This window comes from Lampetra fluviatilis, chromosome 11 (assembly GCF_964198595.1).
Source record: "Lampetra fluviatilis chromosome 11, kcLamFluv1.1, whole genome shotgun sequence".
NCBI lineage: Eukaryota > Metazoa > Chordata > Hyperoartia > Petromyzontiformes > Petromyzontidae > Lampetra > Lampetra fluviatilis.
The window spans coordinates 5,262,768-5,287,601 of NC_136285.1; the positions used below are offsets into that span (position 1 = coordinate 5,262,768).

At 46.1% G+C, this 24,834-nt stretch overlaps 1 protein-coding gene across 2 annotated transcripts in view; it reads right to left on the reverse strand.

Moving 5' to 3' along the window:
• Window positions 1-2,737: 2,737 nt before the first annotated feature.
• Window positions 2,738-24,834, reverse strand: part of LOC144934741 (contactin-2-like) — a 121,173-nt gene continuing 99,076 nt past the window's right edge. For both annotated transcript variants that reach the window (XM_078860834.1, XM_078860835.1), the window contains exons 15-25: window positions 23,753-23,873; window positions 21,981-22,139; window positions 21,325-21,474; window positions 20,394-20,464; window positions 17,405-17,639; window positions 15,732-15,847; window positions 14,544-14,730; window positions 13,344-13,456; window positions 11,535-11,706; window positions 9,859-9,900; window positions 2,738-9,273 (exon numbers count right to left, since the gene is read on the reverse strand). In XM_078860834.1, the coding sequence (XP_078716960.1) occupies window positions 9,164-9,273; window positions 9,859-9,900; window positions 11,535-11,706; window positions 13,344-13,456; window positions 14,544-14,730; window positions 15,732-15,847; window positions 17,405-17,639; window positions 20,394-20,464; window positions 21,325-21,474; window positions 21,981-22,139; window positions 23,753-23,873 (1,476 nt within the window). In that variant the 3' untranslated portion in view covers window positions 2,738-9,163. The remainder of the gene's footprint in view (window positions 9,274-9,858; window positions 9,901-11,534; window positions 11,707-13,343; window positions 13,457-14,543; window positions 14,731-15,731; window positions 15,848-17,404; window positions 17,640-20,393; window positions 20,465-21,324; window positions 21,475-21,980; window positions 22,140-23,752; window positions 23,874-24,834) is intronic.

Genomic DNA, 24,834 nt, shown 5'->3' on the forward strand with positions numbered 1-24,834 from the left:
CATCACGGCAAAACTTTAAACTTCGCTTCAAAATTACTTTACTGAAACGCAGCACGTTTATTTAAAAAATTACTTTACTGAAACGCAGCACGTTTTTTTAACACAGAGACAAGAAACATTTATTAACACAGAGACGAGATACATTTAATCGCCTTATTTGTGCACGAAAAGCACGGCGCGAGGCCTAGTGCGGCAGGCTTCGCGAGGCCTAGTGCGGCAGGCTTATTAACACAGAGATGAAACGCAGCACGTTTATTTAAAAAAAAATTCCTTTACTGAAACGCAGCACGTTTTTTTTAACACAGAGACAAGAAACATTTATTAACACAGAGACGAGATACATTTAATCGCCTTATTTGTGCACGAAAAGCACGGCGCGAGGCCTAGTGCGGCAGGCTTCGCGAGGCCTAGTGCGGGAGGCTTATTAACACAGAGATGAAACGCAGCACGTTTATTGTTGTTGTTGTGCATATTGGCAGTGGTGCCTGACTCGGCTGAATCTGCAGCCCGGCAGCGGCAGAGCAGAGGCAGCGAGAGGCCTCGTCACTGCTGCTATTCACTCGCTTATAGTTCTACCGTGTTCACTACATCTCTGTCGTGTTCACTACATCTGCTGTGTTCACTACATCTCTGCCGTGTTCACTATCATCTCTACATCTCTGTCGTGTTCACTATCATCTCTACATCTCTGTCGTGTTCACTACATCTCTGTTGTGTTCACTATCATCTCTACATCTCTGTCGTGTTCACTATATCTCTGTCGTGTTCACTATCATCTCTACATCTCTGTCGTGTTCACCACATCTCTGCCGTGTTCACCACATCTCTGCCGTGTTCACTACATCTCTGCCGTGTTCACTACATCTGCTGTGTTCACTACATCTCTGCCGTGTTCACTATCATATCTACATCTCTGTCGTGTTCACTACATCTCTGTCGTGTTCACTACATCTCTGCCGTGTTCACCACATCTCTGCCGTGTTCACCACATCTCTGCCGTGTTCACCACATCTCTGCCGTGTTCACCACATCTCTGCCGTGTTCACTACATCTGCTGTGTTCACTACATCTCTGCCGTGTTCACTATCATCTCTACATCTCTGTCGTGTTCACTATATCTCTGTCGTGTTCACTATCACCTCTACATCTCTGTCGTGTTCACTACATCTCTGCCGTGTTCACCACATCTCTGCCGTGTGCTGCAATCTTTGATTATTTAGCTGCTGGCTGCATGTTTGGTGGCGATGCTACCGTTATAGCAGCACCAACTGCGGTTGGTTCTGGGTCCATGGAAACGACGCTTTTCACTGCGAGTTTGTAAAGGGTTCCAGCAGCAAATGCGGTCTCTGTTTCAGCAAGCATATTTTCAACGTGGGCGTCCAGACAACCATTGGGGTCTTCAAAGTCGTGGTTGTTTTCGGTATCCATGTCGTGCGCGCGAATAAAAACTCGAAGTGCCAAACAAACACTGCTCAATGTAGTACTGTTATATGAATATGCCAAACGCCCGTTTATTCAACTCTATGTAGACGACATAAAATGCACCAAGGTGCCGTTTATTCCCTCTATTTTATTTCACCTTTATACTAGTAAATGCATTCGAGTTTCCCCATCTAAGGTCAATTAATCTCAGATGTGATCGTTTGGAAATGAAAGACTACGAGTCTTTAAATCTCACAGCGTTTCCTGTCAAAACAAACACTTTTAATTAACGTTACACTAGAATACAGTAATTTTTTCTTTAACTCCTCTATACCCGGTCGATATCCCTGTACCGGTACTAAGTATTATTCCTACCAGCCCACCCCGCAGGGTCCTGTTAATAAAGCGCTGTATTAGTTTATAATTGATCCTGATTTAACTTGACTTAAAAATGACTGCTTTACAAAACACAAATTTGGCCAAAGGTGAAAATGCCATTGTCATCTGGGGTGGAACACCCAGTGACTATCTCACTGGAATTTGATAAGATTTCTACGTAAAGCAGTCGGATTGATTGTGGTCCAGCATTCACCGATTCACTCCAATAACTCGCTCGCCAGCGGTCAGTCACCTCCGTATCACTCTGCTATCGCTACTACCATGGATTTTGCTCCCAGGAAATTCACTCTTTGATTCCTCCACCGATGTGAAGGACTCCGTCTACTCGACTGTTTCAAGTCACCCAAAACATAATTCTAGATTTGAAGCTTTTGTGACTGCAAGGATTCATACTCTTAGGTTTTTTCGGTAAAGTAACGTAGGTAAAAAATTATAATAAAATAATAATAAATCACGACGTTTCGGAGGCAACACGAGTCTCCGTCTTCAATTGTAATTTCCACGGTCCCACCTGAAGACGGCGACTTGTGTTGCCTCCGAAACGTCGTGATTTATTATTATTTTACCTACGTAACTTTACCGATTTTTTTTTAGAGTATCACCCAAACCATGTTCAGAGCCACTGCACTGCAGATAAAACCACTGCCTTTTTCATTGCACCGCTCGACTTTGGAATTCCATTCCACGGTCTCTTTTTTCTTTTTCTCAAAGGTCGTATTTACTTTGCGAAATTCAAGAAACCATATCAACCCTCATCGACCACACCGTGAAGAGTACTGTTGGTTGCTGGCCACTCGGCACTTTGGGCTTTTCGGCCTGTGCTCGGTAACCTCGATGTGAAAGTGAATTAGTGTTCTATTGAGTGTGGTATTTTTTCTGAAAGACAACTTAAAAAATGCACAATGAAACAGACACGCACTTTTTGTGACATTATATTGCAGACATTAAGCATAAGGAAACTCATTTTAGAGGCGACATGTCTGTAACATCTCAAGACAATCAAGTTCTATGAGACAAAACCACTGACGGAAAAAAAACCAGCAAGCCGAGACAATCCCTTCCAAAATCAGGCCAGCATCATTCCTACAATAACAGTAATATCCACAATTATGAAATGCTCAAGATATGTAAATACATTCAGTTCTGACGTATTTGGGAGAATTTAGTTTGGAAGGGCCGGTGAATTGATGCGACAATCCGCCATTTTGGAAAACCATCGTCAAGGCATTTTCCAGTTTTACAGCGACATGAAATATAATTAACACATTATTATTTGAGCGCTATGAACATAGACGCATGAAATAACGACTGCCTTCAGCAGACGGTGTTGTTCCAATGCAGTTCAGAGTTCGCAACTTTATCTCACAACGAGGTTTGCTCGTGCACACGAAGGAGCTCCGGTGGTGTAAGTCAAACTGGAAAATGCCCTTCCCTTTGTCGCTCTCCGCTGCATCTGAGGGTCGCACGGCATTGGACATCATTTCAAAGCATTGTACAACATTTCAAAGCATTGGACATCATTTCAAAGCATTGTACAACATTTCAAAGAATTGTACAACATTTCAAAGCAGCCACGACAGTACAAATGCGAAACCCGACACAGCCCGATGCTTTAAATTGTACGATATCTATGGGACCTTTTTGGCAGTATCAAAATGATATAAAAAACACATAAGACTAGGCTTGATCTTTTATGTCAAATAAAACAGGTGTCAAGATGTTCAAAGACCAAATAGATGCCTATTGCAAGGCATCAAGTCTGTATTAACCACACACATACTTGGGGCAAAACATGCAAACAAAGAAACAAACATGCTCCGAAATTTTTTTCCCAGATGTCCTGTGCTTTTTACCGAGTGGGTAACTTTATACCGCGGTAAACCCACTTTTATTTATTATAACAAATTGTTTTCATCACGTTTCGCGTAGCATGTTGTGGTGACTTGCACCGTCAAGGTACATTAGTTAATTTCAATAAGTTGACTGTACGCCGTTTCCTAATCCAGTTCTAATTCCTGTTTATCAAAGTGGTGGTACATTCCTGCAAGCATTTCTATATCACTGTTCATGAGTAAACTGAGAGCATTAATTTACTCAGCAATGGGAAGGGATTAGGGGATCGTTTCGGTATGAAAGTCCCTCATCAAGGACTTCGTTACATAAATACATATTTTACTGTATAATACATGATAAATGAAAGTAATGAATGCCCTTAATCTGGCCTGAAGTTATTAAACAATTCCTGTTCAGAACATACACACTTTCTATAAGGTAACATATTTCTAACCACTTCCCGCCAACAACAATCTTTAAATGTTGAAACCATTCACGAGTATTACAGTGTTCCTAAGGTGTGTTTTTGAATGGTCAGCAACATTTAAAAACGTATTAACAGGCAATGAAAGTGCATTCGATAACAATGCAAGCAACTTTAGGCGTTGCATTTTTACAGCGCACTGGAAGAAAAAAAAGCTACGTCGTTTTAACGTGAGCAATACACAAACAAAAAATCACACATTTAAGAGCCTAGTATTAGTAAGCGATACACTACAGCAACCAGCTGCATCCAGGGTCACAGCACTACTTTCCTGCACAGGATAATATTAAAACGACATCTTTCACGTGGAACTCATTCCTCTGTTTCCAACATCGACTTGTGTGCTATACTCACTTTCTGAAAGACACTTCACAACAACTCATGTTTGTAAGCACGCGTAGCCACGGCATTGCTCGATCAGATCATGCTCCCTTCCGAATAAAACAGTGGCTTAAACATACGCCATCCGTCTACTCACTTAACCTATTTTCTTTACAGACTGCGCATGGCAATACACATAGCCGATCATATATCGTTTGAGCAAGTGGAACATTGCAAAGCTACCTACAGGAACATGTTCAGAAAACAATGTACAAATCCTAAAGCGACATTTTCTACTAAAATTTTACAAACACAAAGGGCGATTAAAAAGTCCATGGGTCTGACAAAATCTGAAAACCCAGAAAAGTCCGGAGAAAATAATAATTTACATTTTATTTCTGATAAATCTCGACGAAATCATATCCCAGACCTGGTTTCTCTCAGTGACATCCACGTTTCCACATTAAGTGAGTCACTTTGCATGGAAGCAATTTTCTGTCGACAATTAAGAGGACGTGTAACTGAGAGCGAATTACTTAAAAGGCAAAATAACTAGAGCCTTGGAAAAGATGGACAACTTTGAGAATGAGCTATCCAGTAAAGTCAGTTTCATTAAGCTCACACATTGTTTCTGTGTCAGACCGCTTACTTTGTGATCACACTTTGTGTCTTCACAGACACGTGGTAATGTTAAAAAAGTATAAACGTAAGTGAAAATAAAAACTCCCACTTCGATTCTTATCAGTGTTATGCAGCATATTAAAAATCAATCTAGTCCGTGTACCGTACCCAGGTATTTATCCACAGTCAAAACCCTACCTAAAATGATTTACTGGAAATGAGTCGAAGCAAATCCTTACATTGTATACTGCATATATAGTGAGGAAATATTTTGATAGTACTGCCAAGTTAAAGGCAGATGTTGTCAGTGTGTCTGGTGTTAGACGTCTCTGAAAATGTCTTGTGAATCTTTTATGCTGCACACAAATATAATTATAAGTGACTGATATACATGACATAAGCAGAGCTCAAACCAAACACTGGAAAAATAAACAACAAAATGCAAGAATGAACAATGTCCGACAGTGGTTCTCTAAATGCAGTTATACATATATATTTTTTATAAAGACAGGGCAACATTTTGTATGAAAAATGTGTTGTCCGAAATGTGTCCTGGACCAATAACAGCGGGTTGGCTTTAGTTTTAGCAACATTTTTCAGAGTTTTTCAGAGTTCATAGTGCCAGAATATGTCTGATGTCAAAAATATTACGCAAGGCAATTTAACGTGTTACGATTTCGAAGTTCACTGGGCCCAGTGTTGTTGTCACGCATGCCAAACGAGAGCCATGGAAATTGCTACAATTAAAACTAAGATTGCACATGAGGGAACACATTCCACGTGGACTCCAGTCCATGCCATCTCATTACTACAGAATTTCCTTCATCAGAATACAGATAAAAGCCAAAGCTGGATGGAGGTGCGGTTAACTTGCAGAACTCAAATTTTCGCCTCGGATATGCAGAGGGAGTTTATCTTGGAAAATGAGCGTACCTGTACGCCCGGCCGACACAGCGATTACGTTATTACAGCAGTTTCGAGGTGGTTCGCTTCAACCGGGAGAGATTAAGGTGGCGTGATGAATCGGCAGCCAATTGTGAATCTAGCCAATTGTGAATCTAGCCAATTGTGAGTTGTGAATGAGCCGTGCTCAGAGCCACCTGGAGAGTTAGACCTTGATTGGCAGGGGCAATGAATTTGTAAGCTTAGCACAATGTTGCTATCTTGTTGTATGTGGCTAATTGGGTAACACATTAAAATCAAAGATTCCAATGAGGAAAAGGACACACCTCGCGAGATATTAACGACCTCGCCTGATATACAGGAGGTCGTAGGTTCGATTCCCACTCTTACTCCTATATATTTGGAGTTTGTGTCTCTCTTTCTGGTCGCGTGGATTTTTCACCGGGTCCTCTGGTTTTTCCCTCCACTTTAAAAACATTCCACGTGATAAGCCACTTATCACATTTGTGGCCAGGTCGCTTCTGAAAAAAGAGCTGTATATCTCAGTGGGCCTTGCCTGGTAAAACATTTTTAAAAAATGATATTCGATGTTAAAACTCACCTAAGATATGGCTTGCCAAAACAAATGCAACTGGGACACAATGACCTGGAATGCTGAATTAAACGTAATTTGCATTCAATTATTTCAATATGAACATACTGTAATTATGACATACTGCACTGGCACAGCTATGTACAGTGCATGTAATTACAGTACATATATATAAATTGTATAAGGGGTCTTCTTTCAAAACATGCGGCTTGAAGAAAGTTCAAAGTGGTGCAAATGTACTGCATACGAATTATGCAAAGCCTGTGAATATAGGTTTAATTTTCACGAGCACATGAAGCAATACATACACGGTAGCTTTATTAGAGAGTGCAGAAACCTCCCCAGGATTAAAGCAACCGGCGTGATGACGCCTACCGAGACACGGGAACATCTATAGACAATGGCATCCACTCCTCCCCCTCCCCCAGTGTGGCATGGAAACGAATGCAAATTAGTGTGCGGTGCTGTACATAGCCAGGCGGTCAGTGCGTCAAACATTGAGTCGGTCTGCACGGCGACGTGAGCAAACGGCCACACTCCACACGGAGGAGCGAGATTGGCGTTGTGGCAGAGACAATCGTCTCATGCCAGGTGATCGCAAGTTTAAATCTCGGTCGCGAGTCAACCTTCGGGCTCATCATCTCGCCAGGCTGCGTAAAATGTCTACCGCTTTGTGGCAATTTTTTATTGTGGCAAATTTAAATTGTGTCCTCTTGGGTGTGTTGTGGCACGGGTGTCGGAGTGTGTGTGCATGTGGATATATGCGCCGCCATCGATATGATGTTCCAAGACAGCCTGCCCTCCTGGTAAGCAAACCGGATTATATGCCTACCCATGTTCCAGACCTGATGACTATGTGTTGTGAACAAACGCACACACACACGGATATCTATCTATTTAAAATATGTAAGCGTCCTTGTACAATAATGCATATACACATGGCTGGGATGTCATCAACGTTGTCACGAGTCCAGGTGGGTCAGTAAAATCGGCCCCCCTTGGAAACTTTGTGGGAATTCAAAAGTGGTTGTGTTCTGTGGAGCAACTGGCTCCTTCCATGTGGAAAAAAGCCGCATGAATGTGGAAATTCCATCTGGACTGTCAATAGAGGTGAGGACGATCAATTCTCAGTTGAACACGGAGAGTACGGAGACTACCTTGCTCGCACTGTATAAGAAGTTATCTTTCTCTCCGAGGTAGGCGATTGAATCATTATCGCATGCACAATCACTACCAAGCCCATATGCAGGAAGCAGGCTTACGTTGACTATCCACAGGGTGATCGACCCTGTCCCAGAAATATGGACAGGCACATATCTTTTTGTGTGTTCCCTTCATATAATCGATTCCTGGTCCTAATAAAAACGCCAGTGGCAAGTTCTATCTGAACCTGTCCTCAGCATCCGTGAGGTTAACCCAGCTCACATTGAATACCTGGTGCAGTGTGGTCATGCACATTAGCAGGGGCGGTTTCTTCATTAGGGCGATTGGGCGACGCACCACCAATGTCATTCAACCACAGAGTCACGCTAGCCGTCACTGTGCCTCTAGATATAGTCCAATCAGCGTCATGCTACGTTCTGTGGAGTACCGCCTCTTTTTAGGCGATTTCCCTCCAGCTGAGAATCGCCCCGAATGTTCCCATAGACTTACATTCAAAGATGTTTTTTTTCGAACGGGGGCGCTGCAATGCATTCTCTATGGCTTCCGGGAGGGCTCGCCCTAACGTGCTTACATCATCAAACGTGCTTACGCCATCATACGTAAGCACGTTTCATCCAACAATATAATTTGTCGCCACCTAGTGGAATCTTTAATAAAATAAACTTGAGTGGTTTGTTTTAATTGTGAGTATAGAAACAAACAAGATGTATTGTAAGAGTCACTTTATTTTTCATTAATATTAAAGAAGTGAAGTTGCCTTTACATGCTTAAGCTGTTAATTTATCCATTGCATGGGTGGACCTTATCCTTATCAATCATCCAGACATTTGCCCCCCCCTGAGAGATTTTGCAGGAGCTGCCACTGCACATTAGCACTGGGGAGACAACAGTAGCTGGGCGTGGATGTGCTCTAGGCCACACCATTTCTTGTGTGCCGTGCCAGACTAAATAGGTGCTCGCGAACAACACTCGGACCACAAGGGTACAAAACAACATCGGAACAAAGGACTCTTGTCTGTGTGTTGCACGTGCTGTATCGTTGTTGAACTTCTTTCGCACCGTACGCTGCCAACCGGGTTAATCGGAGGTGCGAGGGGAACGGGCTGCTGTGGGGACCGTGCACGTTGTATCTGGGTTAGTGTGGGCGAGCGTGCACGTTGAAAGTGCGGCGTGCGAAGGAGGAGCGGGAGACGATGGAACGACAGGGGGGGTAAGAACGTTGGTGGGGGTTACAGGGACGACGGAGACACTTAGAGGGAGATGTTGTGGGGGGGGGGGGATAGGGTGGTGCTCTAGGGGACGTCTTCACGAAGATCCCAGCAGGAGGGCGGAGGAGAGGAGAGGAATGGCGCAAGCCATCAAGGCTCCCCAGAAAGATGTTGTGGGGGGGGGGGGGGGATAGGGTGGTGCTCTAGGGGACGTCTTCACGAAGATCCCAGCAGAAGGGCGGAGGAGAGGAGAGGAATGGCACAAGCCATCAAGGCTCCCCAGAAAGACGCTGCAGTCACTTGTCCTCCTCCACCGGGATTCGCTTCTGAAGAGCAGAAAACAAAACAGGCAAGACCAATGTCAACGCATAGAGACACATTCACGTTGAGTTGATAACTGCTGGCTTTAATAGTATTGTCACACTTCTATGCCGAGTTAGTGTCTCCATGCTCAAACGAGAATGGGTCAGTGTCCATTGCTATTTGGTAGCCCTGAGCTCGTAGTGGAAATTCCACAGTCCCATTGAAGGGGTTGGTATATTTATAGGACCACTACTGTTGACTTTCCCACAAGTGGTTCTCATTTCCTGATTTCAGAGTGAAGGTGGGCCAAGTAATGATTGTAAGTTAAGCAGGTTAACCCGTGGCCTCATGTTAAAGGCACTCTGCACCAAGAATAATTTAAGTTCAATTTTGCTTGAGTGGGCTATATGGTGTGGCTGCTTTTATGAGTTCAATGATTGGCATTGTAAGTATTTATATCATTTACTATTTTACAATCGAACACATGTGTGTGAGCACGGACTAACGCATGGCTACGCGAGTGGAACGTAAAAGTGAGCAGTAGGTCATGTTGCAGAATAGTTGATAACAGCATGATTGGAGAAAGGCATCAATGCGTTCAAACAAACCTTGAACTTGCGATTTGGTTTCCTGATTGATCCTTCTTTCAACTGCAAGATAAAATGTTCAATACCATAATTACTACCATCATCATCATCATCATATGTTTAGCTGTGCAATTGATAATTGAGGATTCTAAACATTTCATGACAGGATAGTGTACCAGACTTGAAAGGTCAAAATAAGATGACAACGAAGGAGTTATATATAATTAAGAAGAGAATGTTCCAATGGGTGAGAGACATGTACCGAATGAGCCTTAAGGGCAGGTTATCAAGACACATCTGGCACTCATCCAGAGCCATGTGATAGCTTTTTGAGTAGCCAGAGAGCGGGGCCTGCAGAATGCAGTGCTTTTGATATGGTCCATTGTTTGGTTTGGGTGGCTGCTACATGCTGTGGGTCGTCATCTCTAATTTCACACTCATGGAAGAGGTGTGTGGAGCTGCGAGCGGTCACTCTCCTGAAGCGGTTGATGGATCCACCACAGTTTTCTTTCCAGAACAAAGCCGTGCTTATATATGTTTAGCTTCTTTCGCACCGTACGTAGCCAACCATGCTAATCGGAGGTGTGGCGCAGTGGTGGGGCCCTCAATGAGGCTTTGATTAGGAACATCTGCAGAAATCCACGGCATTTGCCAGAGGTCGTCAGTGGACCCCTGCTTAATCCGAGTGCCTCGTGTAGCGATCCCAGATAGGTGACCGGGACCTCAGAGAAGTTCATGGGGGGTTGAGCGGGTTTTTGGTGGAACGGAAGGGCCTGTGCTTCCTCGGATTTTTTCCCAGTTGGTTTTATGTAATGCTTTCAGAAGGATCCCATGTCTCCAGACGGTGTCATTAGGCGGACGAGAGGTCTTTTGTAGTGATGCCGATTGTTTTGCTTTCGCTTAAATCCAGCTTCGATGTATCTGCTGAGGGAAAGGACCTGCTAACAGCAGCTTCTGGCAGGTCGAAGGCCGGCTTGTTTGACGGGGAGGTGTGGCTCGACTGTGGGCGCGATGCGTGCGACCATTGTGTGCTCCATCAACTTGTACGCCGTCGATAGCAGTGAGATACGCCTGTAATTTCAGGCCCAATCTTCTGGTTTTTTAGATTTCAGCAGGGCAATGCCCTTTTCTCCCTTCCAGGCTCTCGGAATTGTGCTGCTTAAATGGACGTCGGGAAACAAGGCCGCTTAGCCACTCTAGGCCGACAGGTCCCACGAGGAGGTGATAGACGATTTTGTTGGCAGCGTCTCACGGCACATTTTTTTTGTTTTAAGCGGTACACTGGCGCCAAGATGGTCAACCAGATTCTACGCTCTGCAATTGGGAGTGTGCAAAGTTGAATTTGCTGCCTCTACCAGTGGCTGACGCCTTTGCCTCGTATCCAATTATTTTGAGCTCCTTTCGCTTTGGAGGCGACCAGTGTAGAGGTGATCATGCATGAGAAGAGCGGGAGGGGTGGGTGTGATGTTAATAAGAGGAAGGGGGAGAAGGAGTGCTGAGCCACTGGAGCTATGCACTTTAAAATCGAAATTGAAAATTCATTGCTTGAGAACTTCTTTTTGCGTTTAGTTTGTTGTCCTTCCCCCGCACAACTCCCGATTAGCACTGTTGACTACGTACGGTGCAAAATAAGTCCAACATATATATGTACGTACAAGAGGGGGGAAGGGGGAGGGCATGGGAAGGTGCAAGCTCACCATCCGTGATGGAGAAGTTGAAGCGTCCGGGTGGCCCTTCCCCGCCGACGCTCATCGCCCGAGTCTCCACCATGTAGTCGCCCGCCACCTTGACCTTGAGAGGCACCGTCGTCTCCTGGGTTATGAAGTCGTGACGCTCGATCGGCCGCTGGTTCATGGACCAATACACGACCTGCGTAGTGGCAGCGAGCACAAACAGACAAAAGGTCCCCCGTATAGCCTTCACAGACTCTTGGGGCAAGAGCTGTTAGCGAATGGCACCTGTGAAGGCTGGTATGGTGCACATGGGGGTGGTGTGGTCATCACCACGCCCGGCTGCCTTTGTCTCCCCAGTGCTGGTGTTTACACATCGTGCTAGAAACTCATTGAAGGATGAATTGATCTATTTTACGTCAGACTCGGAATACTGGACTCACAGTGCTAACCGCTACTGCTTCAGTGCACTGTAAAGACACACACACAAGCAATGCTGGCTCTTGCAGTCAAAGCAGTCATTTGCATGACACCAATGCCACCCCTTATGCAAATGATTCACCTTGAAAAATCAAAGCCATGAAGCTTTAATACACGACTGGCAACTGAAAATTTGAAATTAACAAACTGAAAAGTAATATGAATATACAACTGCTCAATTAGATAATTTTGAGTTTTCTTTTAAATCAGGGAACAACTAACCTCTGAATACGATGAAAAAAAGATACCATTTGATAGGTCACACTCGACTTGGTGTACTACTCCCTTACACAAGTCTCTGTAATCAACAAACATACATTGCCATCGTGCCAGATTGCAGGCGGTGTCACCACGCCCAGCGATTAAAAGACTGCGATGATTTAAACTGTCCAGCTGCCAACAGTTTAGTACAACATGGCTATAACAAACGGTCCCAGCTGCCAACAGTTTAGTACAACATGGCTATAACAAACGGTCCAGCTGCCAACAGCTTGGTACAACATGGCTATAACAAACGGTCCAGCTGCCAATATGCGGCTCGCGATCAGAAGGCCGCCACAGTTGAAGTCTCAGTTCGCGGTCGACTCCGCCCTTCGTCCCTCCGGCGTCTATAGAGTGAGGGTGGTTCTAATTTTCACTGCAGCCGTACACCCCTTTGCTTCACAATCGTTACATTTGTTTACGTTAACAAATGCATAGGTTCGATGAAACTAAATCGTTGCAATTACGTGCCAGTGCATCATTTGTGTTTCGATGATTTACCTCGTAAAAAGATCTGGCCATGTCTCGCACCCCCAGGGTGTGCGTGCACCCCAAGTCAAGAACCGCTGCCACAGGATGAGTACACTTGTGTGATATGCCAACAGTGGCTGTTCCACAGATTTAACTCTCCCCGGCCATAGGAATGTGAAATTTCCATCGCTGCGAACAGGAGATGATCACTGCCCTACCCTCTGCTTGTTTAAGCATCAAACTGATTTGACATGTTTCAGAGATTTAGCACATATGTAATGTAAAGGGTAAAGCAACCTCAATGTTCTAACTATACTATAAACTATTTTTTATTTAAATCAGGTAAGGCCCACCGAGCTATACAGCTCTTTATCAGAAGCAACCTGGCCACAAATGATAGCTCAACAAAGTGGCTTAAAACGCGGAAATTTATTGCAGCCAAATACTCTTCAAGTCACGGTTCTAAATGTGTAGGGAAAAACCGGAGGACTCGACAAAAAATCCACGCGACAACAGCGAGAACAAGCAAACTCCTAATATAAAGGCGTCAGGGTCTGGATCGAACCCACGACCTCCTGCATACCAGGCGAAGTAGTTAACCTCTTGACCCAGGTGTCAACTCACCCTGTAGCCAGTCAGGGTTGACTCATTGGAGTGTGCTTTTATGGGACTCCAGGCCAAGACGACGGTCAACTCCTGCTGGCTCTTCATCTTAATCACCGGTACCTCTTGAGGAGCTGGAACGAAACCACAAAACGCAACAGACAGGAGAAGTGCATGCTGCTGAAAAGGTCAGAAAGGTTGGTGTCCGAATCACTCCATCAGGTTGCAACTGTTATATGACGGTGATGTGGCCTAGTGGTAGTGTGTTGGGTACATATTTATTGCGCAGCTTCATGGTTTGAATCCAGTGACTGCCCTGATTATTTTATTCCAGCGTAGTTACCGTAATAAGTCATGCCGGCTTCTTCACAGTGGATGTCAAAGCTCTCCTGACGTCATTTGCAGGAGCAGGCTATTTAGAACTTTGTAGGCTATTGTATTCTGGCGTCAGGGTCTAAATTGGCCAAGTAAAAAAAAATCCCTGAAAATTACTCAATTTGTAACATATGTACTGTAGATATCAATCATCTCCCCCTACTGGCAGCAGACAGATGCCCCTGGTCACTCCCTTAAGTTCCTGCCTGATTAAACAAAATAAACTTGAACATGTGTCCAGACACTGAGACAGCAACTCACCCCATTTGTCTGAATAAACCGATTGAATGGGTGGAGGAATTCTTCTTGTTTGTCTTCGTGTTGGGTATGTGGCTGCAATCAGGGCTACATTTGGTGTGCCGAGGGGTGGTGTGATGCTATCTTCCCCGCCTGGCATGCAGGAGGCTGGGGTTCGATCCCACCCCTGACGCTTGCATATCTGGAATTTGCATATTTCTCCCCGTGGTTGTGTGGATTTTTTCTCCGGGCCCTACGATTTTTTCCCTCCGCATTTAGAAACACGCATTTCAAATTATTTTGATTATTTAGCCGCAATGAATTTCCACGTGAAAAGCCACTTTATTGAGCTATCAATTGTGGCCAGGTCGCTTCTGAAAAAGAAGCTCACAGCTCAGTGGCCCTTACCTGGTAAGATAAAAAAAAGAAATTAGTTGTATTTGTGTATAGATTTGTTTAACTTTTCTATACTTTGCACTCCGATCGTGTTTTTGTATTGTTCGTTGTTATAACCTTCTAAGCTGCCCCCTTACTGGACATCGGTGAAAAAAAGTGCTTAAAAGCTCATCGGATGCCTCGAGTCTAAATCGTGTGGGCCGAGCGGCGTACGCGAGGGCTGCGTGGTGGCGTTGACTGTGTCGCTGGGCGGCCCCGAGCCCGCTCCGTTGTAGGCGCGCACGTTGAGTAGGTAGGTGCTGGACGGCTGCAGGCCAGACACGTGTGCAGCAATGTCGTCTCCTTCCGTCTTCACGTGATCCGCAGACTCCTCCACCTCCCCCTTCTTCCAGTAGCGGATCTGCCACGACGACGGTTAAGTGGGGGGTGAGGATGCCGGGGGGAGGAAGGGTCAGGGTTAGGAGGGTTGGGACACAATCACAGGTCAGCACCCATACAATTTCAAATACACCAGTACACTAACACTTGTACACACCCGAATACACTAAATACATGAAGTTAAGCCATACGGACTGTTTAGGCAAATGCTGTTAGTGGTGGCATAGTGTGCTTAGGAGCTTTCTGAACCATTGCTGGGACTCTGCTAGGCCGATTTTAAAGAAGGAAAATGTAGACCAGGACTGAAACTGGTCATACTTGTGATTGCTGTATCCCTCATGCATTGTCTGAGGGCAGTAATTCTGTTTCCTGTGCACTCAGAAGTAACTATGATCGCAATAACAGCTGTTTGTTCATTGGATCGCATCTAGAGCTGGGACACTTAGTTGACTGTGTCAATTAATCAACTAGGAATTATAATCGACTACATCTTTTTTTGAGGTCGATTCCTCCAGCCCCGTAAAAAATTGTGGCCACCCCCACATCCTGCCTTCTGAAGGTGGGAAACCCCCTGCAAGCCATGCCCAGTGTGATGCGGCTGATGACGCTGATGGCATCACCAATTCCTGCCTGTCACCTCCCTTTCAGCAACACTTTGGGGAACAACGGCGATATTTTTCTGTTCACAATTCATTCCGTATTAACTTATTTGTCGAGTAATTCAACCGGTAGTCGTTAAGAGTAACCAGAATCAGAGTATTTATTCATACTGGAGGAATCCAATGAGCTATAAAGCTCTTTTTCACAGATATCCAGTCAGGGAGCAGTTGAGAACATTACAACACTCAACCAACACAAAAACACAACAGGAGTGCAAAGTATAGGAAAGTAAACACATCGCTTGAAAAAAAAATACAAATTAAACCATAAAACGAATGGATTACTCCAATAATTGTACAGCCCAGCTCTAGTCGCGTCTTTCCACGAAAGCATGAGCTGGGAGTTTTTGGAGCTCTTCCTCACCTCGTAGCCCAGCAGCTTCCCGGTGAAGGATTCAGGCGGCACTTCCTCCCATGCCAGCGAGATTTGGGAGGCCAACGTGCCCCTGACGTTCACGCCCTCGGGTGCCCGAGTCGGCTCTTCAGCGCAGACGCATGGCGAGAAATGCACAGCGCAGCAGCAACAACAACAACAACATGAGTTCGCACACGGACGCAGAACCTCTCGCTGTGGTTTTCAGACGGTTCATAATGACCGTGTCAGAGCTACTATAAACTGGTTGTTGCTGCAGGTATATTAACCCTTTCCAATTTCGATGACGTACGTGTACATCAACAAAAAGAAACCGGAAGAAAAACTAAAATAACTTTATTAGTACTGAGGCTCCCACAAGGCCATGCGGTAGGGCGTGTGGCACTGTTTGCCGCCAGCTATTGTAGAGTGTGGTCGTGTCGCTACAGATCTATGCAGTGAGAACAATGTCTTTAAAAAAATGGCACTATGCCTCTCTAAGTAAAATTTACGCTGAGCCGCTTGTGCATTCTGAGATTCAGCAGTGAACGGGACCCACTCTGCAACTTGCAGACATCTTGGAATGGGAAAGGGTTAATTGTCAATTATGCGCCATTTGCTTCACAGTGGACATTACGATACCGTGATGTAATTCGAAAAAAGTGGCCCATTGCGTGCTGGCGTCATAGTACAAATATGCCAGAATTGAAAAATTATCTACAAATGACTCAATTGGATTACACATATTGCTCGTGAAACATCGCCCTCTACTTTGAAACGGCTGCAGAATGTGTGATAGCGCTGAGCTATAAAAAAAAAAAGGCGCGTATACTAAATGTCCTAAACTACTGTTAACATTAATACTGAGCCGGCAACACGGAGACCTGGTTGCACCCATCAATTTGCTCCACTTAAGAAGCCGGTTTAAGGATGGGTGACTGAAACCTGGGTTTGAACCAAGTTGTTTGGTGGTTCTAGGACAAGCTTAGTGCTCTGACAGGCTTAACTAGGCATGTACCGACTCACCACCCTATTGTGATTTAATTCGCTCCCACAATGCTGGGTCACGATTCTTTGTCCAGTTTTGACAGTGTCATATTGAATTGTTTCTTACTTGTAAAGTTTTGTCTACTCCATTTAGAATATTACCTAAATGCAATATTAGCATATAAATTGCAATAATTGTCGTATAAAGATTCTGAACTGCAAATTTGATACGTGTAACATAAGCATAAGAATTTTAATGAATGAATCATTATTATTATTACATACCCGGTTTTAACCGCGAGCGAACAATTGACGTCAACTGTTGGTAAATGTTGAACGGTTACTGAGGACACCGTGAGTTAGCATGGACACATTTTCACAGGAGGGAGATATGTTGCAATGTGTAATCCCAAGTGAGTATTCTGCTGGTATTTTTTCACCGTTTTGCTGTTTTGACCAATACCAGTTACAAAGAGTTTTTGTTCTTAGCTATGGGAAGAAACCGAACAACCAGTTTAGTAACCCACGCGCGACATTGTGAGAGCCACACAAACTCCACGCGGGAAGGCGCCCGAGTCCGGGAATCGAACCCAGGTCCTTCTCGCTACGAGGCGCGAGCGTTCTGCCACCGCGCCGCAAACCTGCCGCCCTCGTGCGCAAAGGGAGCAACGGGGTGGGGCAGCGGCCGGCTGACTCACCGTCCTCGGCCGAGTAGACGAGGGCCACGTGACTGTAGGGCCCGTCCCCATTCTGGTTGAAGGCTCGAACCTTGACGTAAAAGGGCATGTAGGGCAAGGAGCTGGCGTTGGGGTGCACGTAACGCGCCGAGTCTGGATCCGGCACGAGCGTCTCCGTCCAGGTGACCGTGCCGTTGGGCCGGAAAGCGACGACGTAGCCGAAGCCTGGGCCGTAATGGTACTCCCGGGAAACCGGCTAAGAGGCAACACAAACCAAACAGGAGGAAGGTAGCAGCAGCGTGGGTTAAAAATGGCCATTGGCCAGAATACTATACTACTGTAGATTCTAGTTGTAAGTCAATGTTAATAACTACATTCGAAAAACGTTTTGCTTTTGGGATTATTCACCACTGCTAACGCAGTGTGATAATTCTTAATTGCAGTTTGAGTGGAAATACAGAAGGAAATATTCATAGGATCATGAGAGATGGATGCGGTTTTTGGGAGGCTTCTCATCTAGCTAGCAGTGGATTGACCGTGGCTGATGTAGATTATCACCTCTTATTGCCAAATCGTTTTAGATTTCGCATAAGATGTATTACTGCTATAATGCGCCAAAAAAGTCTGTTGGTGTGTAACGTGCGTGACGTCACTCCACATAACACCCCCCCCCCCCGTCATTAATATTCATGAGCGGGTGGATTGCTACACTCACGCAGAAGAAGGTCGAGTGGAAAGACATTTTCGCAAATTCGCTTTAAGTTTGACGTTTCTTTATGAAAGTGAATCTAAAATATATATATATCTAAGCAGCAACAAAGTGTATTTGGTGTCTTTATTTATTTCTTCGGCACTTGAGATAAAAGGTAAGTCAAATTTATGCTTCTACATTATGGTAAAATAGACATTTCTCGTGATTTTCCAGATATTGTATCGATTTCCAATTAATTTCAATCCCAGCGACTGAAAGCAGAAGAGAATAAAGTACCAGAGCAATGAATTTGAATAAATTGAAGGTCAGTTATATTCAGTTCTACAGTGACACGAAGTGAGGTGTTTTATGACATAGTTTCGTGCAAGAATCACTTCCATTAATATAGTGCTACAGTGAAATGCAGTGAAGTGTTTGATGACATACTTTTGTACAAGATTCACTGCCATTCCATTTACACAAGATACAATTAATGTCTGCTCAATTTTTTCGTAAATATTACAGCTTCTGTCCTAGGACGGGCAAAAGACTAGTATAAATATATTTATACAAACATACTTATGTATAAATCCCAATCGCACTGTTGGAATTATTTGACGGGTTGAGAAAATTAATTTTCCACAGAATGTGTGTCGGGGGATGACCCGGGAAGCAACACAACTCCCTCTGGAGTCTATGAAATTGGACTTTCTGAACAAATCACCAGAAAGGGCTTCTTCATGCCACATAAATTACGACGAGTGGTTTCCGTCACGTTCGAAAATTCGTAGATGTGGTCCTCACAGTGGAGATGCACTCAAGTAAGACCTACGTTTAAACAACGGGTATTTTTTGTGGCAACTGAGCTGAGACCATTACCCCCTGTCACCTGCAGAACCAGGCTTGATCTCCAATGGCAGCCTGGACTTAGGCCAAAGTTATCAGCAGTGTTCATACACGTTTAAGTACGTATGTACGGATATCCATTGTAATTTATATGCATGCAATAACCACCCTCCCCAATAGGCCTTTGCACCTGATTGTGATTATGGGTTTACTCTCCAACACACCAGTGTGCTGTACTAGTAACGAATTGGCACGTTCTGTTTACGTGACAAACCGTACTAATTGGTTGCGACGGGTGGTGGTGGGTTTACCGGCGCATTTATATTTACGCGATCTAACCCAAAAACCTCTATTATGGTAACATTGGTCGTGAAAACCTACGTGTATGCGCATTTATTTGTGCACACACGTTTCCCTGAAAAAATAAAATCACGCAGCTACAATTAAAGTCAACTCAATAGGGTTTCATAACCCAACACCGTATGGTACTCTCCATGCTTTGCGAAACGGTTGTAGTCCTCAGAGCTGTAATATACCAAATTAAGTGAAAATGCTATTTTTTTTGTCAATATTTATTTTTTATTACCAATTATAGTCGTGCTATTGGCATATAGAGACCAAGTGTCCATTTGGGAGTCTTGTATTACAGTACATTAGTCTGACACGTAGGCTTTCGTGACCAATATTATTCATAGTAAAGGTTTCTTTGTGTTAGATCGCTTATGAATAAATGCGTCGTTAACTCACCACCACCTGTCACAGCCAATTAGTAAGGTTTGTGACGTAAACAATTCTGGCAAAAATTGCCCGATGATGCAGGATGTAATTACCAGCTAAACGTCGTACTCAAATCATAAATATTGTGGATTTACTCTCCAACACGAGGGTGGGCTGAACTAGTAACTAACTGGCACGTTTTGTTTACGTGACACACCCTACTGATTGGCTGTGTGTGAGGGGGGGTGATGGCAGGTTAACGACACATTTATATTTACGCAGTCCATTACCCGATGTTAAGAGAAAATAGTCTGCAGAAATGGACATCGCAGTGCTAGGGAGGCTACTGAGGTCCCTTTCGAGGGATAACTTATCCACACGAGCGCGCACTTTCCAGTGTGCCTTGCTAATAGAAGAGATGCTCGTCGCATAGCAGCAACAACCAAACATTGTCTACATTCTGAAAAAAGCTGCAAATTTTGTCCAGTTAGGTGGAATTCGCAAACGAAGGTGATGGCATGTTTTTTGTGTGTGTGTGCAGGCATTTGGCAAACAGGGTCGAGGAACGTCCCTCTGCTACGCTGCCCTTCACAACCTGCGCTGATCCATGGGCGAATGAAAGGCCTGAATTTGAATCCAGGGACCTCGGCGCCGGTGACTCTGTGTTTCTGAGATGGGCATTAAGAGCGCCCCCCCCCTCCCCGAGCCACCCGGGCACCACGATGTGCCGTGTGGGTGTTTGGCCGTAGGACTCACGGTCCACGTGATGGTGAGCTCCCGGTGTCTCCCTCCACCACCGGTGATGCCGAACGGAGCAGTGGTCGGTACTGGAGTGAGAACAGAGAGGGTGATCTCGTTAGTGGCACTCGCTCTTGTCTCCCTTCCTCATTCTCTCTCTCTGTCCCTCATTTGGGAATAAAGACTTGAAAACACACATTCATGCGTATACACAGCGAAATGTAAAAAGCTTAATGATTGGAATTTACATTGAGAGACAAAGTTCAACATGTAAATTCCTGATTTGAAGCTTTCGTGACTGCAGGAATCCATACTCTTTGGTTCTTTCGGTAAAGTCACGTAGGTATAAAAGAAAATAAATCACGACGTTTCGGGCGGGACACAAGCGTCAGGTGACTACGTGACTTTACCGAAAGAACCGAAGAGTATGTAAATTCCTGTTTGCTTCGGCCTCTTGACTGTTTTTTCAACATACTACATGCATATTTGTGTATTACTATTGAGGATGCGCATGTCACGCTGTTTCTGCATAGCGTCTTGAGATGCCAATGTATTTAATTATTTGCATTTTAACCGAGCGCCCTTCACATCTCATTTCAGACATTTGAAAGGGCACCCCCCCCTCACAATGGCCGCTGTCCCTGTGGACAGGTAGGCGACTCATCACCCGCTTTGCCATCGGCCATGAGTCTGGCAGTAAGGCAGACTCATCGCTACGTGTAATCCCAACTTGTGGGCGATCTTTCTAAATGTACTCGTTACGAACGACGTCAGGGGTTCTCCTTGACGTCCACCGTGAAGCCGATGGCGCGTACTCTGTGGTCAATGCACTAGCAGCGTCAACAACCGGGGCCGCCGCAAGCCGGATGAGAACCGCGAGCCTCCTCCGCAAGGGGCGGCGGGCACGGCGCTTGCCGCCGAGCGACTTCGCCGCCGGGAAGACGCTCACCGTCAGGCAGCGTGCGGACCGGGCGGGAGGGCTGGCTCGGCTCCCCGAAGCCAAGCGTGTTGATGGCGATGACATGGAACTCGTAGTCCAGCCACGGCCGGAGACCTTCCACCCTCGCCGTGTCTATGTTTCCTTCGATCTCCTGTGGAGCTGATCGCAAAACACCCAGGGGCGGCGGAGCGGGGGGGTACAAAACAGACGGAGGGACAGATTGACGAAACGTAGAAGTCAGAGGGGTCAGCTCTGCAGCTTACACTAACACGTGCACATACTGGCACAACAGGCATGCACTGACTTGTACACAAAAGCACAAAGACAAAGATCCCCCTTACAGGCTGAGAAGACTGTTGGGGCAAGTGCGGTTTGCGAGCACCTGTGAAGGGCGGCATGGCAACACGAGGGGGTGGGTAGCCAACAGCACGCCCGGCCGCCTTTGTCTTCCTAGTGGTGATGTTTACACACCACACCAGGTACTCATTTGAGGCCGAGTCGACCTAGGGGAGGGGCCCATGACCAGTTTAGATAATCATCACTGGTGTTGGCCGCGAGCGGAAAACGAACCCGGGTGGCCGGGTTCGTGGAGCAGCGTAGCGCTAACCCCTGCGCCACCGCTCCCCACACTTACACGTACGCACACACGGCATCTGCGGCAGTACCTGTGACAAGGTCTTTCCACTTGAAGGTGCCCACGGGCCGGCCCTGGATGACGTAGCGCGTGATTGGGCTGTCGTTGTCCGTGCCAGGGCTCCACGCCACCGTCGCCGTGTTGGCGGTGACGTTCTCGGCGATCACCCCGCCCGGCGGGCCGGGGGGCCCTGCGCCCCAAACAACAACAGAGGTCAGCGTCACAGGCCACGTACGGTCCCTGGCCTTGCTCGTCCCCAAGCCGGATCTCGATGTCTTATTGTGAGGCTGGAGGTGTCACGGTTTGGTTCTGGTTCGGCTCGGCAGAGATATTTTATCTTCTATGAATTGATATAGTGCCTTAGTCTGAGGCGCTTTGCAAAAACTATAAAATTGCATGTAAGATGATATAAGTTAAAATAGAGACTGGTGGTAGAGATATGGTGACAGTAAGGAGGACTGGTGGGAGGGGTTCGAGAAAGGTTGGGGTTGCCGTAGTGATAGGGGTTGGGGTTGGCATAGGGGTAGGCATAATTATAGGGGTTGGGGTAGGGGTAGGGGTTGGGGGGTAGGGGTTGGGGGGTAGGGGTTGGGGTAGAAGTTGGGGTAGGGGTTGGGGTAGGCATAGTGATAGGGGTTGGGGTTGTGGTAGGTATAGTGATAGGGGTTGGGGTAGGCATCGTGATAGGGGAGGGGTTAGGGTAGGGGTTGGGGTAGGGGTTGGGGTAGGCATAGTGATAGGGGTAGGGGTTGGGGTAGGCATAGTGATAGGGTAGGGGTTAGGGTAGGGGTAGGGGTTGGGGTAGGGGTTGGGGTAGGCCTGCTCGTATCTGGGGGGCCGGGGCAAGGAGTAGCAGTAAGATGGGCGAGGGGAGAAGAGATGGGGGTTGTTTTAAAGGAGGAACGGAAGCAAGCCAATGAAGATGATTGTTGTATGTGCAGTGGGAGTTTGTTCCAGTGAAGGGGAGCAAGAAGGGAAAGAGATAGCCAGGTGGAAATCCGCCCACATCCAGAGGACGCTGCGTTGGCCCAGATCGCATATTCCAGTGGAAAAAGGGGTACAATTGGCCACTGGTGGTGAGGTACTAGAATTACACCTGATTAAAAGTGATTGTGATACAGAGCGTGCACCAATATAACAAAGACAAAGATCACCCGTATAGCCTGTAACATACTGTTAGGGCAAGTGCTGTTAGCGAGCACCAATGAAAGCCGGCAGGGCACACGAGGGGGTGGGTGGCCAGCACCACGCCCGGCCGCCTTTGTCTCCCGAGTGGCGATGTTCACACACCGCACCACGTACTCATTTGAGGTTGAGTCGCCCTAGGGGAGGCCCAGAACCGGTTCAGGTAATCGTCACCGTTGTTGGCCGTGAGCGGGAATCGAACTCGGGTGACCGGGTTTGTAGTGCGGCGCGCTAACCGCTACACCACCGCTCCCCCACAAGCACTCTCACAGATGCGCGTAACCAGACGGATTCGTTTGAGAGAGCGCCCCCCCCCCCCCCACTTCATGCTGCTGCGTCTCGGAGCGCTTCACACGCGACGAGCGACTTGCCTCGCATGTCAGCTATAAAAAAAAAGTTTTCAAAGCTGACACCTCCAGTGGCAGCTGTCCCTGCGCAGCACAAATGTCATTCAGCACTTGGCCTGAAAATGGGCATCAGTTTGGCAGTAGGGGGGGGGGGGTGATGATCGCTATGTATAGTCCCAATTGAACCCCCCCCCCCCCCCCCACTCGTTTAAAGTCTAAAACAAAACAGTTTGCAGCTCTGAGACTGACCAATTTAGGCTCCCGTACGCACCTCTGACGAGCAGTACTGCATGAGCCATCACACTGTCAGCTGCAGTGTGTGCCAGGCAGGTGTAGTTTCCAGCGTGGTAAAGCAGCACGTGTATTATCCGAATGTCTCCCGTGTCCTTGTCCTTTAAGGGAAAGGCAGAGGGGAAAAAGAATGAATTCGTGTACAGCCCCACAAATGCCACAAAACTCTTTCTCGGCTACAATTCACAGCCCTGTTGGCGATGGTGCGAGGTTCATTCACTCGTGACTCACATAAACCGATGGAGGTATTAAAGCACTACTTTTTATATTTCAAAGTCATGGAGTAAAGTGCCTCCATGTTCACGTGGTCCAAAGCTAGGCTAGAATTGGCACAGTTTAACAGCAAGTACCAGTCTTCCCATTAGGAAAACAATGGTTTTAAACCTCACCATGTGATAATCAGTTTCTCATCCACTGAAGATGATAGGCCAAGATATCTCCCCAATCAAGATTATAACTCGTTACCTTCTAAACTTGAGCACTCCTGCCACACCATCACTTGTCATACTCTGCGTGTATTTACACTATATGAACAGAACAAATGAACACAGCATATTAAATATATTTGGCTGTCCTATAAACTACCCTTGCCACAGAAAAGTGGACATTTCACCACCAGCTCAGGAAAGCAAATTGAGATGAGCGTCATGTCAATTCAGGTAAGACTTGCCAAATTATGTTTGCCTGGGTTGTTAGCCCAGTGTACTAACCACTGGGCCACTATTACCCACGATTATGCATATATACACAAAGACAAAGGCCCCCTTTATAGCCTATAGAGGCTGTTGGTTGGGGCAAGTGCTGTCAGCGAGCGCCTATGATGGCCGGCATGGCACACGAGGGTGTGGGTGGCCAGCATCACGCCCGGACGCCTTTGTCTGCCCAGTACCGATGCAAACACACCGCACCTGATACTCATTTAATGATGAATTGACCTATTGTATGTACAATGCAGGTTCAAAACCCCTTGCCACTGATATTATCCGTGGCAAGGAATCAGACTCGAAATACTGGTCTCACAGTTCAGTGCACGAACCGCGACTGTTCCAGAGCACCCCAAAG